The 18,731-nt window shown below is 44.4% G+C and overlaps 1 protein-coding gene across 7 annotated transcripts in view; it reads left to right on the top strand.

The window, feature by feature from the left end:
* LOC138789028 (glyoxal reductase-like) overlaps nt 1–18,731 on the top strand; it is a 93,994-nt gene that overhangs the window by 56,523 nt on the left and 18,740 nt on the right. For 4 of the 7 annotated variants that reach the window (XR_011362688.1, XR_011362687.1, XR_011362689.1 and 1 more), the window contains exon 8: nt 2,862–2,966. The exons of the other annotated variants lie outside the window; for them this stretch is intronic. Coding sequence is in view for 1 of the 4 variants with exons in the window: in XM_069967535.1 (XP_069823636.1) it covers nt 2,862–2,957 (96 nt within the window). In the remaining 3 variants the exon portion in view is untranslated. The remainder of the gene's footprint in view (nt 1–2,861; nt 2,967–18,731) is intronic. 7 annotated transcript variants of the gene reach the window in all.

Genomic DNA, 18,731 nt, shown 5'->3' with positions numbered 1-18,731 from the left:
GTATACATAGTCATATCGCATTATTATGACCACTTCCTATTTCCATGTGATGATCCGGCATGGTGGGTATATAAGGTGCGATAGGCCGTCTGCTCACATATTCTTCTCTACTGTTATGGGTAAAAGGGCAATTGCGCAGCGGAATGGTTATTTGCTGTTGGGTAGCGTTAATGCCGATGCCGCACAGTTTTTGAATGCTGCTGTGGTGAAAGTGTATGGCGAGGGGGCACTGAAACTACCCTACTACAAACCATTAGTATTGGACCTCTGATGATTGGTAAAGGCTTTGCCTTTGCCTTTCCGTTACGCTTTTCGCTTCATCAAACTAATGGACATTGGCGCGTCAGGTGAGAAACAATAAAGAACAGACACCCTGCAGCCATTGCTGGAAGAACACAAGCTGGAGGGGGAAGTGTTACGGCGTGGGGGATGTTCTCGTGGTATTCTCTGGGCCGCTCATCCATGTGGAAGGCTCGCTCATCTGATATAGGGATGAATCCATTCTTGCAGATCACGTACACCCATACATGCTGATCTTCTCCCCTCTAGTGGATAGGATCTTCCAGCTAGACATGTGACGTCACGCGGCTAGTAATGGAAAATAGAAGAGCAAGACCAATACTTCCAAGTACTACCCTGACCCCCTAATTTCCCAGACCTTGAGCATCAGTGGGACCACCTCCATGGTCATGTTGGCCCTATGGACCATCCACCGTTTCTCAGCCGAGTCACGGACTGGCCGGTCTCTTACATTGTATGAACATAGTCTAAGCAAGTATATTGGACATGTTATTGAGGAGCTGGGTCTCCCACCAGTGTCACCCCCCCCCCCCCCCCCCAATGTCTAAGCCTTGATTTCTGTAGACCTCATGGGGGTCAGTTTTTCTCAGGACATTAAATTTGATGGCGTATCCATAGGAAAGGTTAGGACTATCAGCTGTTGCACCTGGTATTGGAGCTCACTATTGCTTATTGCTATTCAAGTGAGTAGGACCAAACTGTAATTCCAAGGACACTATTAAATATATGGAGGTATGTAAACAATCAGAGGGATTGTTGAGCACTAAGGCCCCTCCAAACAGCAGATCTGCATGGTATCTAGAGCCATTATACATGTCCTTTTCTAAGAATCGCCTAGTAAGGATTGGGGGGAAAAATCTCCATGGTTGGTGATAAAGTGAAAATAGAGACGCTGTACTCACCATCCCCCTGCTCCCCTGCCAAGTCCTCTCAGCTTCTTCCTGGTTCCTGTAATATCACAACCCTGCAGGAACTGTCCTGTCCAGCCAATCACTGACAGAGGCGGGACAATTCTCAATAATTACCTTTGTTTATATATTTCTGGGGCTGCAAACAAAATTATTAAAGCTACTCTGTACCCACAATCTGCCCCCCCCCCCCCCCCCCGCACAAACCACTTGTACCTTCGGATAGCTGCTTTTAATCCAAGATCTGTCCTGGGGTCTGTTCGGCAGGTGATGCAGTTATTGTCCTAAAAAACAACTTTTAAACTTGCAGCCCTGTGCCCAACGGACGTGGTCTATACTATCTGTGCCCTAACCTTGCACCACCTCTCCGTCCCTCCTCCCCACCCCCTTCATCATTAGGAATGCCACTGGCAGGATTTTTCCTATTCCTCTGCAGTGAAGACTGCACAGGTGCCTTAACGATCCAGCCCATGTGCCGTGCTCACACAGCTGATGAATCGGAGAATACCTGCCTGGAGCATTCCTAATAATGAAGAGGGCGGGGAGGAGTGATGGAGAGGTTGTGCCAGCCTAATGCATAGTCACTCTAGGCCATGCTAGTTTGACACAGGGGTGCAAGTTTAAAAGTTGTTTTTTTAGGACAATAACTGCATCACCTGCCGAACGGACCCCAGGACAGATCTTGGATTAAAAGCCACTATCCAAAGGTACAAGCGGTTTGTGGGTACAGAGTCACTTTTAAAACCCATATTCACCCACCACACTCCCTCGCAGGGTCTTCCTGTGATGTCTTTGGGATCCCCTGCTGAACGCTCTGGTCACTTGGCTGTGCCAACCTGCTCAGCCAATCCCTGACTGAAGCAGGATAACACTGTGGCCAGTGATTGGCTAGGCAGACTGTCATTGCTGAGATGAGTCCATCTCAGAAGTACTGGCCAGAGCTGGAGGCACGCTGTGTCGCATCACTGGATGTATCTGACTCCACTCAATACGATATCAGCAGTAGTTCATGACTTTTATAGAGCTCACATTGTGACTGGCAGCTTAAAGGGGTTGTTCACCCCCCCAAAAAATCATTCAAATCAACTGGTGCCGGAAAGTGCCAGAGATATGTTATTTACTTCTAATAAAAAATCTCAAATCTTACAGTACTTATCAGCTGCTGTATGGCCTGCAGGAAGTGGTGTATTCTTTCCAATCTGGCACAGTGCTCTCTGCTGCCACCTCTGTCCATGTCAGGAACTGTCCAGGGCAGGAGAGGTTTTTTATGGGGATTTCCTACTGCTCTGGACAGTTCCTGACATGGACAGAGGTGGCAGCAGAGAGCACTGTGTCAGACTGGAAAGAATACACCACTTCCTGCAGGACATACAGCAGCTGATAAGTACTGGAAGAATGAATTTTTTTTTATAAAAGTAAATTCAAAATCTCTGGCACTTTCTGGCACCATTTGATTTGAAAGAAAAACATTTTTGGTGAACAACCCCTTTAATCCCAATTACTAAACTAATCTTTTATTAATTCTTAAAATATTTTATGTTGTTTCCAGAATATAAAAGCGCACGTTGTCATAGTTTGTGTAGTCCATCTCACAGTGTAAAATAACCCATGTGTCCGGTCTCCTTACACACTAACCAGCCTGCATCTCCTCAGGTGTTGGGTTTCACACTAGCAGATGAGGACGTGTTCTCCATAAATTCCCTGCATGATGGGCGGCACGTGTCCTGGGATCCCTCCAATGTGTTGTAGCTGACACAGGTTTGAGTATCCATTAACCCTTCTTTACTTTTACTCATACTTGATTTACGCATTTTGTACTATGTATACAAGCAAATCCGAACACTTAAAGACATGTCTATGTGCATAATGGGTATATTGCTTTATTGTAATTCAATCTATTGGATTGCCAGTGTTTACGGTTATACAGCTGTCACAGGGAGTTAGAAGCCAGGCATGCTGAACTCCCTTTTTAATTTTCATGTGAATCCCATATTATATGAAAAGTCCTCTGTCGCTGCATAAAGCTGCCCATTGTTGGTTTGTAGTATATAGAGTATAGGACGCTTGTCGGCTTAAACCTTATCCCTCCACATACACATCCCTGACCTCTATCCTGCATGTACAGGATAAGTCCATGTGATACATACAATAACCCGCCTATGCTGTGCACTGGAGAAAGAAGGAAAGAAGGAGAAAGGAAATTTCTGTGCCTGATCCTTTTGTTCTCCAGGGGTAAAGCAACTGCCTTACAAGGAGTAATAGCTCTTGATCAAACAGAGTGTACATGTATAAAGGGGGTCAGGAGGAAGAGCTATAGGCCAGTCTGAGTGTATATAGGGGGTCAGGAGGAAGAGATATAGACCAGTCTGAGTGTACATGTATATAGGGGGGCAGGAGGAATAGCTATAGACCAGTCTGAGTGTACATGTTTATAGCGGGTGAGGAGGAAGAGCTATAGACCAGTCTGAGTGTACATGTATATAGCGGGTCAGGAGGGAGAGCTATAGACCAGTCTGAGTGTACATGTATATAGGGGGGCAGGAGGAATAGCTATAGACCAGTCTGAGTGTACATGTATATAGCGGGTCAGGAGGGAGAGCTATAGACCAGTCTGAGTGTACATGTATATAGCGGGTGAGGAGGAAGAGCTATAGACCAGTCTGAGTGTACTTGTATATAGGGGGTCAGGAGGGAGAGCTATAGACCAGTCTGAGTGTACATGTATATAGCGGGTGAGGAGGAAGAGCTATAGACCAGTCTGAGTGTACATGTATATAGCGGGTCAGGAGGAAGAGATATAGACCAGTCTTAGTGTACATGTATATAGCGGGTGAGGAGGAAGAGCTATAGACCAGTCTGAGTGTACTTGTATATAGGGGGTCAGGAGGAAGAGCTATAGACCAGTCTGAGTGTACATGTATATAGGTGGGTCAGGAGCAGATCACAGATCTCAGGTAGACCAGCCAACCATAACACTGCCAGCTGCCGGTTAAAGCACTCAATGTAGTAAAATCCTAAAGATCCTATAAATCCTACAGTGAAAGTAGAACACGGAACATGTGAATGCAGCCTTAGAGTCTTGAAACACAGGAGTAACCAGAAATCTCTCCGGGAAGTACCCAGCCAAGGGGTGGCTCCTGTAGGCAAACCACCATATTAAGTGGCACTATAAGTCAATGACAAGTATAATAATGATAATAATAAGTAATGACAAGGGAAAAACCAAGGCCAGGTATCCATTCACATACAGCTGTTTCGGGTGTTGCCCCTCATCAGAGTGGAGCAGTATTCTGGCTAGGGTGGAGCAATGCCTAGTAGAGCCATAAGAGAAACAGATTACTGATCTCAGGGAGACCAGCCAATGATAACACTGCTAGTCCTGTGTTTTGAGACTCTTTTTTTGCATATTCATCTTTCCCAGGGAGCAATGCACCTAGGATTTCACTGCATTGAGCGCTTTAACCAGCAGCCGGCAGTGTTATCTTTGTCTGGTCTCCCTGAGATCAGTGATCTTTTTCTCTTATGGCTCTACTAGACATTGCTCCCACCTAGCCAGAATCCTGCTTCACACTGATGAGGGGCAACATGCTGAAACAGCTGTCTGTGGATGGATACCTGGTCTTGGGATTGTCCTTGTCATTAAATTGACTTATAGGGCCACGTAATATGGTGGTTTTGGTGGTTTCCCTACAGGAGCCACCCCTTGGCGGGGTTCTTCCCGGAGGGATATGTGGCTAGCCCTGGGTTTCGAGACTCTTAAATGAGGCTCCACTGACTCTTTTTTGTGCATAGGGGTTCATAGGAATAGCTATTGGCCAGTCTGAGTGTACATGGGGGTGAGCATCAGGTGGACGAGTTATTTGGCAAACAAATTGTCCATGTGCATGGAGGGGTATTATCTAAACTCAAGGGGCAGGGCTATAGCTTAGAGACAGGATCTAGTCAGAGACGGCAGAGGATGATGTGTTGTTTCTGGAGAGAGGGAGGTGGAGATAATGAAACATTGGAAATAAATAAATAAAAAAAACAATTTTCTAATTGAGGGTGAATTATGCAAAAGCCGCTACTATTAGTGATAACGCTATATTAGCAGGTTATATATGTTAGGCTGATATTTCAATACAATTTTCCGACACTGGAATACCCCTCTAAGTTATCTTGGGTTTGCATGTAGTGATTATTGCTATGACCCAGGTGTCTTATGGGAATGATTATCACCCGATCACATGACCATGTAAGTAGTCATAATCATTAACATTTCCCTGACCCTATCTTGGTGATCAGCACAAAAATATCTTGCAGACAGTGATTTTAGGGGACTTCCAAATGTGGAAAATAAAGGATATATTTTGCCAGGATTAGACGTATCTCCTGTTCCTATTCCGAGAAAATAAGATCAAGGTCCTGATAATAAATGATTGGTGTATCCATCTGACTCTGTGTTTCATGCCTCTCTGTGAAGTTATCCTTCACAACTAGAAGTGAGTGAATTTTGAGTACCCAAACCCAAGTGTGCTGGATTTGATTACCGGTAGCTGAAGAAGTTGGATGCAGGACTAGGGAGTCCTGGAAAATATAAATACAACCTATGGTCTATGGCTGTATCCTTGTTTTCCTGGGATCCCTCAGGGCTGCTTCCAACTTCTTCAGTCACTGGCAATCAAATGCCGAACGCTCGGATTCACATTCAGGTTCACTCATTTTTATTTACAACTAATCAGACTACTTTAATTTTTACCCATTTCTGCGGGTTGTGTTGCACCATCTGAACCCACGAAGAGAAGAAGAAGAGATGTAAATGGCTCTTTGAGAAAAAGATCTAGTTATAGTTAAAGGGGTTGTCTTAAGATTAAAACAGATCTCCTCTCCACAGGCTGGGTGATAAGTAGTTGGTTAGTGGAGTTCTGTCTGCTGAACACTCCTATGGACCAACCATTATTTTTGCCATGCAGAGTATATAAACAGGTGCTAAGCACACAGTAGCCTTATGGTGTGTTTTTACTCAGACAGATTTATCTGACAGATTTTTGAAGCTAAAGCCAGGAATAGATTTGAAGAGAAGAATAAGGGCCACAGAAAACCCTGTCAGTTCACACTATAGAGCGAGCGGCTCCAGCTGCACGCTCCATTGTGTGCTGTGGGGAATTCTGATGCGGGCGCATAAGTGCGCAGGGAGCTCAGTGGCGCTAAATGATCTCTTCTGAGACCGGCCGTTCCGTGACTATGTGTGACCATAGCCTGAAAGTGATCAGATATGTTGAGATCCGTGCTATCCCTGCTGCTGGGGAACAGTCGAGAGACCTTTATACACTTAAGTGGTCTCAAACTTGGCCAGGTAAATAGACCACACGCACAAAAAAAATTTAAGTTATCAAGTCTCGTTCCTTTGAAATTAAAGTGTCAACGTCGTTACAAAAAACTTTTGACATGTCATAGAGACATGTCAAAAGTTTTGATCAGTCTGAGGCTCTGGTGCCCTTAAGGCTTCAGATTACATGCTTGGGTCCCTTACTTTGGATGGTCGGGTGGTCCTTGTGAAAGCAGCAGGTTCAGCGCACATTACTCCCATCTGCATGACTAGCTTTGGATGTCATTGTTTTTTCTCATACCATAAAAATATATTACTCAAAAGGAAAATGATATCATTGTTTCAGTTGTGAAGTCCAAGCCTTATCTCCCACTACGAGGAAGTGTTTTATTATCTCACGATGTCGACTTATTCTGGGACTCCCCGTACCCTCCAGACTGTGTCCTGGCTTCCTCCGCCCGACAATCTGAGTAGTTGCGTTTATAGATATCCAAGCGTGAGTCAAGGATGTTATTCTCCTGGTATATTGTTACTGGGCTGTACCAGCAGGATTCTCCCAGACTACTAACAAAAAATCCATTGTTAATGGTTTGTGAATAGAGGAGAGATTTACTAAGCTAATCCCAGGAATATCAGGAGACACAAACACAGGAGGAGATTCCACAAAATCATGTCATGTGAATGAGATCTCAGCTATTCTACGATAAGAATGTGCCAAGGTTAATGACGGCCCGTAGGTTATTGTCCGACGCAGCTATATTGTGGTGTAAAGCTGGCGTTACAATATGAGGCATCATGGACGTAGCCGTGTTATGGATCTGTGTTGTACAGATTGGTATATCGCACCCATGAGCCATACTGTACCCTCTTATATGTCCATTTGGAGGCATTGGTAGGCTGTAGGGATGAGCGCAACTCAACATTCGAGTCTGATTACTCGCCGTTTGGTGACCAGTGGCTGACGAAATTAGATGCAGCCCTAGGGAGTCCTGGAAAACATGGATACAACCATAGGCCATAGGCTATATCCATGTTTCCCCAGACTCCCTAGGGCTGCATCCAACTTCGTCAGCTGCCGGTATTCAAATGCCGAGCAATCTGACTCAAGCAGGCTCATATCTAGGCTGGAGTAGAAAAGTGGGACCTTGCATTGCAACTGGTCTGGTGTTGACAAGAGGTGCCTAAAGTTGGCCATATAATTTAGACTCAAATATACTTTGAGGCAATCCACCAGCTATCTAATAAGTATGGTGGTCATCTGACCCCCCCCCCCCCCCTGCAATTTTTTTTTTTTATTCTGAATTTATGTGGGCGCGGAACATAAAACAAATGACACTGTGTGCAAGTTACACGTCCAAAGCCACAACATGGGACAGAAAGAGGGAGGGAACATCGTGACACTCCCATAAAGGTTTTGGCATCATAAAAAGATGTAAAGGGAGTGGACCAACGCCCAAAACCGCATAAGACTAGGGGGTAGGGAGAAGGAAAAGAGGGGTGAAGAGGAGGAGGAGGAAGAAATGGAGGGAAGGAAGATGAGAGGAGAAACAAAAAAGAAAAAAAGTGGAGGGGGCTTAGGGGAAAGCTACCAGATCACCGATTTAGAAGAGATTTGTATTCACCCGTATCGGTGAATTGGTCCCAGTAAAACCAGGTGTGAAAAAGTAGATCGGTCGTGCAACCCACGGCATATTTCAGAGAAAAGAAAAGTCGGGCATAGTGAATTTTGACATTCCCACTCCTTTTGTTCTCAAGGAGATAAATTGCCACCTGAGCTAAGCATGCCTGTGTCATTGTAGATTGGAAGAGATATCTGGTTGGCCAAGTAGATTGGAAGAGATATCTGGTTGGCCAAGTAGATTGGAAGAGATGTCTGGTTGGCCAACAGCCATCTGCATGTTTGGGTAGCATAAGCCACCCCTACCTAGAATCCCACAAAGAGGTTTGGACTTGCCCATCAGATGTTGAGGTCACTGTCCTCAGGATAGTCACTGGTTGGCAGTGAGATGCGTCAGTGATGAGGCACAGAAGAGTAGGCAGTTGGGAGTCTTCGGTCCGAACCCGAAGGTCATTGTCTATCTGCATATCCAGAGGTGGTAACAAATTCACAAGTCCACATCAGAGGAAAGACAAAAAATTGGCGGCAAATCCATGGACAAAGCAAGACATTGGATACAAATCACATGACCAAAAAGAGTGTGGAGAATCAACACAGACCAGAGGCTTGGAAATGGCAAAAGATACTTGGGGAAGAGTCAGGAGGCCCATGTCTGCTTTACATAGGCCACCAGTATAGATGAGCGTCTGTTTGCTTAAAGGAGAACTCCAGGCATGATGTAAACAATCACAGAGGGCAGGGGGTGGTGGGAACATAACAATCCAGAGATACCCATCTCCATACCCACAGCGCAGAGCCATCGTTCATGACCCCCAATGGTCTCCTGGATCTCCCGCTCCTGTGACGTCACAACGTGTCTGCTAGTCCCACTAGTGACGGATGCCGGACACAAGACACAAGAATTCCGGATGATAATCTTTTTATGTAGTAGGTTTTGTTTTAAATCAATGATGAACTTACATGCACGATATTGGCTAATTGTTGATTTAAAGCACAACCTAAAATCCTGATAATGGACAGACCACTGCTTCCTCCTGTGCGCCACTGAACTATCTAAAGATCGTCTGTTGCCCATTGAAGTCAATGGTCCGCTGTTACCTCTCCTATTGGTGCAGACTGTCACTGGTCTTTCAAACATGTTGAAAGACCACACGTTGGCTGATGCCTTTCAACATGTGCTATTACACCAAACACTTATTGTAATAGAGCCCTTAGGCCCGGTAATATTGCCGCTCGTTTACTGAGCCATTACGTGGACAGATTATCGGGCAGCAAGGGCTGCACAGACATCGTTAGCGATGTCCGTGCAGCCCTTTCATTTAGTGTAAAATAATAAATGTTAACTCACCTTACCACATTCTCGGAGGCCTTCCACACTGTGTGCAGCTCTGCCTCTGCCCCAGTCTTTGCAGTGACAGGCCGCTGGCCACTCAGCCAATCACTGACTGAGAAAGGCCACAGACGTGGCCTGTCACTGCAAAGATCGGAGCAGAGGCAGAGCTGCACACAGCTTGGAAGGCCTCCGAGGACGCCCGGGAACACGGTAAGGTGAGTTAATATTTATTATTTTACACTATAATCATCAGCCGTCGGACACGCATCGCTATTACACATAGTGATGTGCGGTCACCACCCAATGTTTTGAGGTCTGAACCTAAAGAAACTATCAGCTGATGATCGTCCCGTGTCCCTTGTCATATTCCCACCACCCCCCGCCCTCCGTGATTTTTAACATTAAGCCTGGAGTTCCCCTTTAAGCCAATGGCCCAGATATCTAGCACATCTATGGAGACCCATACAGAATAGGTGGGAAGAACAATCCACCATGTTTTTTTATGGATGTATTCTCCCCTGGAGTCAATACTTTACACGGCCTGCAGAGAATTGGTTTATTGTGGCGTTAATACATGACTTGTGGCCTTTTGCAGCCTGAATTGCTCCGTTTCACACGCTCGCTATGTCCACATGTATAACTTTACTATTGATTTCTTAGGTTACAACCACTTCAGGACTGGTGGTTGCTGCAGCACGGTTTTACATATACGCATTAGGCATAGTGTTAAAGCAACGACAACCACATAGAGAGAAATATGCAACCCAGACTGTGAAATGTGTGAAATAGTGCGAGAAATTGTGGTTTTAGTGAATTTGTATCTTGGAAGCCTTATAGGTTTGCACCTTCTATAGTTAGTGAGAATAATTCACACGTTTTAGAGGGTTTGTTAAAAATATAATAAGAACCGCAAATGTAATAACCCCCCCCCCCCCCCATGCATTGTGCTTACTGGCATCAGTAAGCAGGAGTGTCGGTAAAAATGGCACCCAGCTGCCGAGGCCGGGGATTGGCAGATTCTCATCAAAGACTTCTGGGTCTCATCTCAGGGTCTAGGGCTCCCCTGCTATGTCAGGCCTGCATGCGGAGGCTACAGGTGCCCGGGCTGTGCTATATGGGACGATTACACTGGTCAACAGCCAAAAAGGTTCCGACATGAAAACAGTTGAACTTAACTAATTTTGGGGTGCTGAGATCGATAATGATGATCACATTTTGAAATTGGCTCTAATTTTCAAGCTATAGATGTACTTTCTATACTTCTCACAGCCTGTGATACAATACTAGGAAAAGTTTGCATCATCAGTATTGCATCATCAACTGGTATATTGCATCATTTTAGAATGACCAATAGTTATGTATAAGGCTAGGTTCACACTGCGTTTTTGCTATCCCTGTTTTTCATCCGTTTTTTGCATTTGTGTGCATCCGTTTCGATCTGCTTTTCCATTGACTTCCATTTAAAAAAAAAAAACGGATCGAAACAGATCCCTTTTTTTTTTTAACGGACACAAAAGTAGTGTCAACACTACTTTTGTGTCTGTTAAAAAAAACGGATTTGTTTCGATCCGTTTTTTTTTTTTAGTAATGGAAAAACGGATCAAAACGGATGCACACAAATGCATCTGTTTTTCATCCGTTTTTTTGCAAAGAACAAATGAAAAAAACGGATTGCAAAAACGCAGTGTGAACCTAGCCTAAGGTATCAAGGTAAATGGAAGCCATCAATGCTTGCAGATTACTGTTGGACAGTTATCAGAGACAGTCCCATGTATGAATACAAAAGACAGGTGTAAATGCACCGAGTAGCCATTGAATAAGGAGCGACATTCCAGAGTTCTATAAACATAATTATTTTGTAACAATTCTTGGATCTGCCTGTAAATTGCAGTTGATTTCAGATAGAACTAAGTTTCCTATGAATATATTTCAAAAGTTTATGAACAACTTCCTTATGATTGCAGAAGTAATAAATCTGTCGGCTATTATACTGTATTCTATACAATTCACAAAACAGTAACATGAGATTCTTCCATATCATAGAAACTAGAGACAATTCACATGTTTCCTTGTGATATTTGAATTCAGCAGATAAAAATCATTAAGAAATGGATCATATTATTTCTGAACCAAACAACTTTTGAAAATTTGTTGACCAGTGTTATCGTTCGAATAATCATTAGATCGTTCGGATTTAAATGATAATCGTTTCATGTAACAGCAGGCAACGTTTCAACGACCAACGAGAACTCTTGATCGTTGGATAGAATCTGGACCTATTTTCATCGTTGATCGTTTAAAAATCGTTCAAACATCGTTCGGTCTAATAACACGTAGTTCGGTCGTTCCCTGGTCTGTCAGCCAGGAAAGAACGAGCGCAAGAACAACCGTAAGTAACGATCATCGTCCTGTGTAATAGGGTGAACGACAAGATCGTTTGTCATGGTACTATTACCCGATTCGGCCGATTATCGCTCCGTGTAATAAATACAACGATCAGCCAATGACACTGATCATCAGCTGATCGTTGATATAGGTTTGAACCTATAATTGTTGGGCGCCGACCGCGCATCGCTACATGTAATAGCAGTGCGCAGCCGGCGGCTGACGATATACATTACCTATCCAGGCTGCAGGGCTCCTCTTGAGGTCTTCTTCTCCCTGGGTCCCTTGCGCTGCAGCTTCAGACCGACCTGTCTGAGCTGACAGGCTGACCAGCCAATCACTGTCCGGGACCGCTGCGGCCAGTGATTGGCTGAGCGGCCTGTCAGCTGAGACAGGCCGCTCTGAAGCTGGAGCGTGCGGGACCCAGGGAGAAGAAGACCCCAAGAGGAGCCCTGGACCATGGATATGTAATGTATAAAGCTTAAGCAAGGGCTGCAAGGACATTGGTAACGGTGTCCCTGCAGCCCTTGTTAAACGATAATCGGGCCGTATAATAGGCCCAGTAAACTGATCGTTGTCTCTATTACGCTTGGGGCCCTATTCCACGGGACGATTATCGTTCGGATAACCGTTAAATCGTTCGGAATAAAGCGATAATCATTCGGTTTAATAGCAGTTAACGATTAAACGACGAACGAGAAATCTTTGATCGCTTAATAAGACCTGGACCTATTTTTATTGTTGCTCGTTTGCAAATCGTTCGCATGGAATAAGACGTCGTTCGCAGTAGCGGTGAACGCAATAGACGACCGCAAGAATGATCATAAGTAACGTTCATCGTTCCGTGTAATTGGGTGAACGATTTCAGGTTGTTCGCAATAGCGGTCGTTTGAGAGGCAGACAGAAGGACGCTTCTCACCCCAACCCCCATTGATGGAAGCTGTCAGCTCTCATTTATGAGAAAAAGGGAGTTTCCAGACAAAATAGAGTGGGGATAGCTGATGCGTCACTGATCGGCACCCGGGCATCCATGATCATGTTTCAAGGCTTTTAGTAGGGTCGGAGATTGACATGCGGGGATGTTACCTCCAATAGGTGGCACCCAAGAGCAAGCGTTCTTCCTTCTGGGGGAGATTTATCAAACATGGTGTAAAGTGAAACTGGCTCAGTTGCCCCTAGCAACCAATCAGATTCCACCTTTCATATTCCAAAGAGTCTGTGAGGAATGAAAGGTGGAATCTGATTGGTTGCTAGGGGCAACTGAGCCAGTTTCACTTTACACCATGTTTGATAAATCTCCCCCAGTATATTCAGTATGGCCTTAGAGCCAGGTTATTCATTGTGGTCACAAAGATAGATATGAAAGGGGTTGTGCCTTATAATCAAGTAATACTCTATCCTCGGGGTAAGGCATAATTAAGTGACTGGGCGGTCCAACCTCATGGACCCCTGGGATCTCAAGGACCAGCCCCCAAGTCTTCTTTAAGAACAGAGCTGGAGTCATATATGCCCGCTACTGCCCCATTCATTCTCTATGGGAGCTGCCAATATAGTCTCTACAACAATTGGCTGTATCCATTATCTCCCATAGGGAATGAATTGAATGTAGTCACACTTTTGCATCATGACTCCATTAAACGTAGATAGTTAGAGGGGTACTCCAGAGAAAAAAAATTTTTTCAAATCAACTGGTGTCATAAAGTTATACAGATTGAAAAATCTCCATTGTTCCAGTACTTATCAGCTGCTGTATGTCCTGCAGGAAGTGGTGTATTCTCTCCAGTCTGACACAGCGCTCTCTGCTTCCACCTCTGTCCATGTCAGGAACTGTACAGAACAATAGAAAATCCCCATAGAAAACCTCTCCTGCTCTGGACAGTTCCTGACATGGACAGAGGTGGCAGCAGAGAGCACTGTGTCAGACTGGAAAGAATACACCACTTCCTGCAGGACATACAGCAGCTGATAGGTACTGGAAGACTGGAGATGTATAATAGAAGTAATTTACAGATCTGTGTAACAGGACGCAGGTAAATCCTTTCCAGTACCCCTTACATTGTGAATCCGTTGAGTTTCCTTCTTCTGGTTTTAGAAAATTCTGGATTATTATACGGTTCCATGTTGGTGTTGACATTTCATATTTCCTAGATTAAGGGACTTTAATAGGATATGACTGTATAAGCTATCGGATACATGCGGCATCTCATGTTATTTCAGAGGCTTTATATACTGTTACATGTGTTTCTTATTTCACTAAATATAAGTGAAGTCTACAAAGAAGAAGGAATAAGGTTTGGGTTTATCATCTATCTCCACACCCATATGTATAAATGATAGGATTGATAGAAATGATAGGAAATTAGATCATAGTTAGCAATATACCATGTGTATTTATAGAATGTGACCACCATCATCGGTGTCAACTGGTGTCAGATAGTTATCTAGATTTTTAATTTACTTCTATTTAAAATCTCAAGTTTTCCAGTACTTATCAGCTGCTCAATGTCCTGCAGGAAGTGGTGTATTCTTTCCAGTCTGACACAGTGCTCTCTGCTGCCACCTCTGTCCATGTCAGGAACTGTCCAGAGCAGGAGAGGATTTCTATGGGGATTTGCTGCTGCTCTGGACAGTTCCTGACATGGACAGAGGTGGCAGCAGAGAGCACTGTGTTATACTGGAAAGAATACACCACTTTCTGCAGGATATACAGCAGCTGATAAGTACTGAAAGACTGGAGATTTTTTTAAAAAATAACTAAATATAAAATTTATATAACTTTCTGGTACAAATTGATTTAAAAGAAAATGTTTTTTTTTTTCCCTTTAAGCTTTGGAGGAAGACAAATGAGCACAGTATGCTAGTCTGATACATAGGAGGAGACGTTTCACTGGTAATGGGATAATGGGAATCTTATATTGTCCCCTGTTTATTCTTCTTCCCATCACATCCTCCGTGTGTGGGAATACCCCGGGTATACATGCCAAGAGACCACTTCATGAGAATTGGCGCTGGGAGTTAACCCTGTAATGGCTGATGAGGAGAGGAACTTGAAAAAAAAAAAAAAACTTATTTAAAGAGTAGATACCTCTCCTTTTTAGAAACTTCAGACATGTGACAATTTCGGTGAGGTCCGGGTTCTATAACCACCACCGATTAGTTCAGCTGGAAAATGTGACCCTTTGATTTAGCCCGCCCTTCAGTGGACAGTATGTAGTGTCTGGATTCTCTTTAAATAGTTTTTTATTCAAGACTTCAGCATAACCAGAACTTACATGTAGACAGGTATGTAAGAAGCATAAGAAGGCACATAGGTGATACACGAACAGAATACTATGAATATGAGCAATTGCATCGGTTAAGTTCAACATGGAAAAGTCTTTTGCGATTGCTGAAGCTTGGTAATACAATAACATTAAGGTATTAGGAAAGACAAGGGAAGAAGGGGGGGGGGGGGGGAATGCCCGTGGATCTCCGCATGCTCCTGAAGATGCCCTTGAAAGTGGCTAGATTTCCAGTGCGGTCCCACGAAATTGTATTAGATCGGTGGGTCGTCTGCTAGTTGTCTGGTAAGATACCACGTTGTGTTTTGGAAGGTATGTCTAATTTTGTCCTGAATTCGGAGAGGCAATGTAGGAATGAAAGTTTCCCAAACTTTAAAGAATTTTTCCACCCTACGTTCTTTGAGGATGGATGCCTCCATCCAATCCATTCTAAACAGAAATAGTAGTTTATCCAAGAATAATCTACGAGAGGGAGGGTGTGGGGACTTCCAAACTTGTAAAATGGCTTTGCGTGCCGCTGCAGCCAAGAGATGTAGGAGCTTACTCGCTCCCCAGTCACAGTTATATTTAACTGGATCTATCCAGCCAAAAATCCCCCATAGGGCCTCATAGGGTACAAAAGATACAAGGTGTGACCCCGCGAATCTCTCCACTGTTTTCCAAAAGGTTTGTATAACTGGGCAGTGCCAGAGACAATGAGCTATGTCAGCCCCCGGTGCTCCACATTTGAAACAAGCATCAGACTGCAAAATGCCCATTCTAAAGCCTCTTGTGGGGGTAATATAAGTTCTGTGAAAGATCCGCAGGGCCATCTCCATGTAACGGGCAGAAGGTAACATTTTGACTGAATAGTCCAGCATGGACAACAGGTCTGGGATATCTAAGTTCAGACCCGCTTGTGTCCAACGAGACAAACCAGTCGTCTCATTTCTGTAATCTATGGAAGAGTTAAAATAGCGATATGACAGGGAAATTTGGTGTCTAGTGGAGGTAGGAAGATTTAAAGCCTTATGAAATGTAGCGTCCCATTCCTCAGGCGGCAAGGTGCGGAGTAGCTTGGTGATGTAACTACGGGCTTGCAAATAGGCAAAGAGAGGGAACTGAAGTGTAGGATAAGCTTCCTTCAGGGATTGTAAGGTAAGTGGTTGCTTAGTGGTCATGTCGACAAAATGCTTCATGAGTCTGAGACCCCCGCGTGCCAGACAGTGAATATGCGATCTGGGCGACCCTGCTGAAAGTTTGGATTCCCTATCAGGGTGGTAAAGAGTGATGAACAGGGGTTAAGGTGCAGAGTTTTACGGATTTTGGTCCATGCCTTCCATGTGGAGATGAGGAGAGGGTTTTCCTTTACCCAGGGGGGTAGTTCAGGGTAAGGGGTGTGTAAGAGGTTAGGAAGAGACAAGGTGGATGCCATGTGACACTCTAAGGAAGTATCTAAGTGTATATCAGTATGTTGGGTCCAGTCTCTTATGATACGGAACTGATACGGAACAAGTTTAGGGAGCGAATGTCTGGGAAGTTAACACCTCCATGTTGTTTCGTCTGTTGTAAAATTCTATAAGAGATCTTAGATTTCTTATTTCCCCAAATGAAAGATCTATAGAGGAAATTAATTTTTCGTTCATCTTTTGGACGTAGGTAAATGGGGAGTGTCTGCAGTAGATACAAAAGTTTTGGCACCTCAACCATTTTCAAAAGGCTCGCTCTTCCCATGAAAGTCAATTGGAAATTTTTCCAAAGTGTGAGGGTATGTTCAAGTGTCCTAATATAATGGTCTATGTTCAGAGAGTACAGTTGTGCTGGTGACTTGGTGAATGCGACCCCAAGATATTTGAGTTGGGACGTGTTCCAATGAAGTGGGATCGATGATGACCACAGAGGACGGCTCGGTCCCTTGAGAAGTAATGCTTCGCATTTGGTGAGATTCAGGGTATAGCCCGAAAGAGCGCCCTTGGCCTGAAGGTCATTGAGTGCCGAGGGAAGAGAAGTTCTCGGAGTCTCCAATGCCAGCAAGAGGTCGTCCGCAAAGGCCATGATCTTGAGCTCGGAGCCACCAATTTTGACACCAGGGTATAACGGGGAGGTTTCTATATGTCTTAATAGGGGGTCTATAGATATGTTGAAAAGGAGGGGGGATAAGGGGCAGGCCTGTCGTGTGCCACGAAACATGTCAATGAGTGGAGAATTTTTGCCGTTTATAGTGAGGACAGTGGCTGCTTGGCTATTGATGTGTTGCAAGAAGGACAGAAATGTATGTCCGAAATTCCGTTCGGAAAGGGTGGCGTACAAGAACGGCCAGGAGACTTTGTCAAAAGCCTTCTCTGCGTCTAGGCTTAAAAGCATGGCAGGAGGGTTGTTCTTGTTTAATGCATGTACTGTGACCGCCACCGCCCTCCGAACATTTCCGACAGAGTGTCTATTTAGTAAAAAACCCTGTTGGCTGCGGGAAAGGAGTGTGGGCAAGAAGGATTGAAGATGCGTGGCCAAAATTTTGGTTAATATTTTATAGTCCTGATTGAGTAGGGCTATTGGTCGGTAAGACTGGGGGGAGGTAGGGTCTTTATTAGGTTTCAATAATAGGATTGTGCGTGAATGTGCATAGTCATGCAAGGGGACATTTTCCTTGTAAATGAGATTGAGAACACGGGTGAGATAGGGGGTCATCTCTTCAGCAAGAAGCTTGTAATATTCCCCCGAAAATCCATCGGGTCCCGGAGTTTTATTGTTGGAAAGAGAGAGGATGGTTTGGGTTACCTCCTGCTCAGAGATGTCCGCCTCTGAGGTTTCTTTATGGGAAGTTGATAGGCTAGGAAGAGATAGGGAGTCAAGAAAGGCGTGTATAGAGGACTGGTCCGAGGGCTCAGCTCTGTATAAGTTTTCATAGTAATCAGTTAAGATAGTTTCTATCCGTGTGCTGTCATGTGTTATCTCCTGCGAGAGTGGGTCGCGTAATGAAAGAGGTGCGCGACGCGTGTTCAATGGACGAGTCAGTTTAGCTAAAAAAGGGCCAACTCTATTTCCCCATCTGTAGTATCTGTTTTGGAGAGCAGTGACGTGCCAACTTGCATGAGCTTGGATGAATGTGTCAAGGAGGGATTTTGCTTCCTCCAACGCATGTTTTGTCGTGTCAGAGGGTTGGGTGAAATAGTCTAGTTGTGCAGTTCTAAGGTCAGAGTGGAGTCGTTGGAATTGAGAGGATTGTTTACTCTTTTGGTGACGAACATAGCTAATGATATGACCTCGCATCACCGCCTTGGAAGTGGCCCATAAGAGTGGTATATCATCTACATGTTCGATATTGTCGTCAATGTAGTTAGCCCAATTGGTTTTCAGGTAAGTCAGAAAATCCGGAGAAGACACCAAATAATTAGGGAATTTCCAGATTCTAGTTTTTTGTATGGCGGGGGCCAGTTCCATGGTCAGCGATACCGGGGCGTGATCAGAAATGAGTATGGGATGGATACATGGGTCTGATGCTAAGGTGAATAAGGATGTATGAAGAAGAATATGATCAATACGGGGAAATGTATTGTGTACGTGAGAATGATAAGTGTATTCTCTGGCAGAGGGATAGTGTAGTCTCCAGGGGTCACAGAGA

Source organism: Dendropsophus ebraccatus, chromosome 4, assembly GCF_027789765.1.
Source record: "Dendropsophus ebraccatus isolate aDenEbr1 chromosome 4, aDenEbr1.pat, whole genome shotgun sequence".
Classification (NCBI taxonomy): domain Eukaryota; kingdom Metazoa; phylum Chordata; class Amphibia; order Anura; family Hylidae; genus Dendropsophus; species Dendropsophus ebraccatus.
Note: the sequence above shows the minus strand (reverse complement) of the source record. Positions and strands in the feature narration are given on the sequence as shown.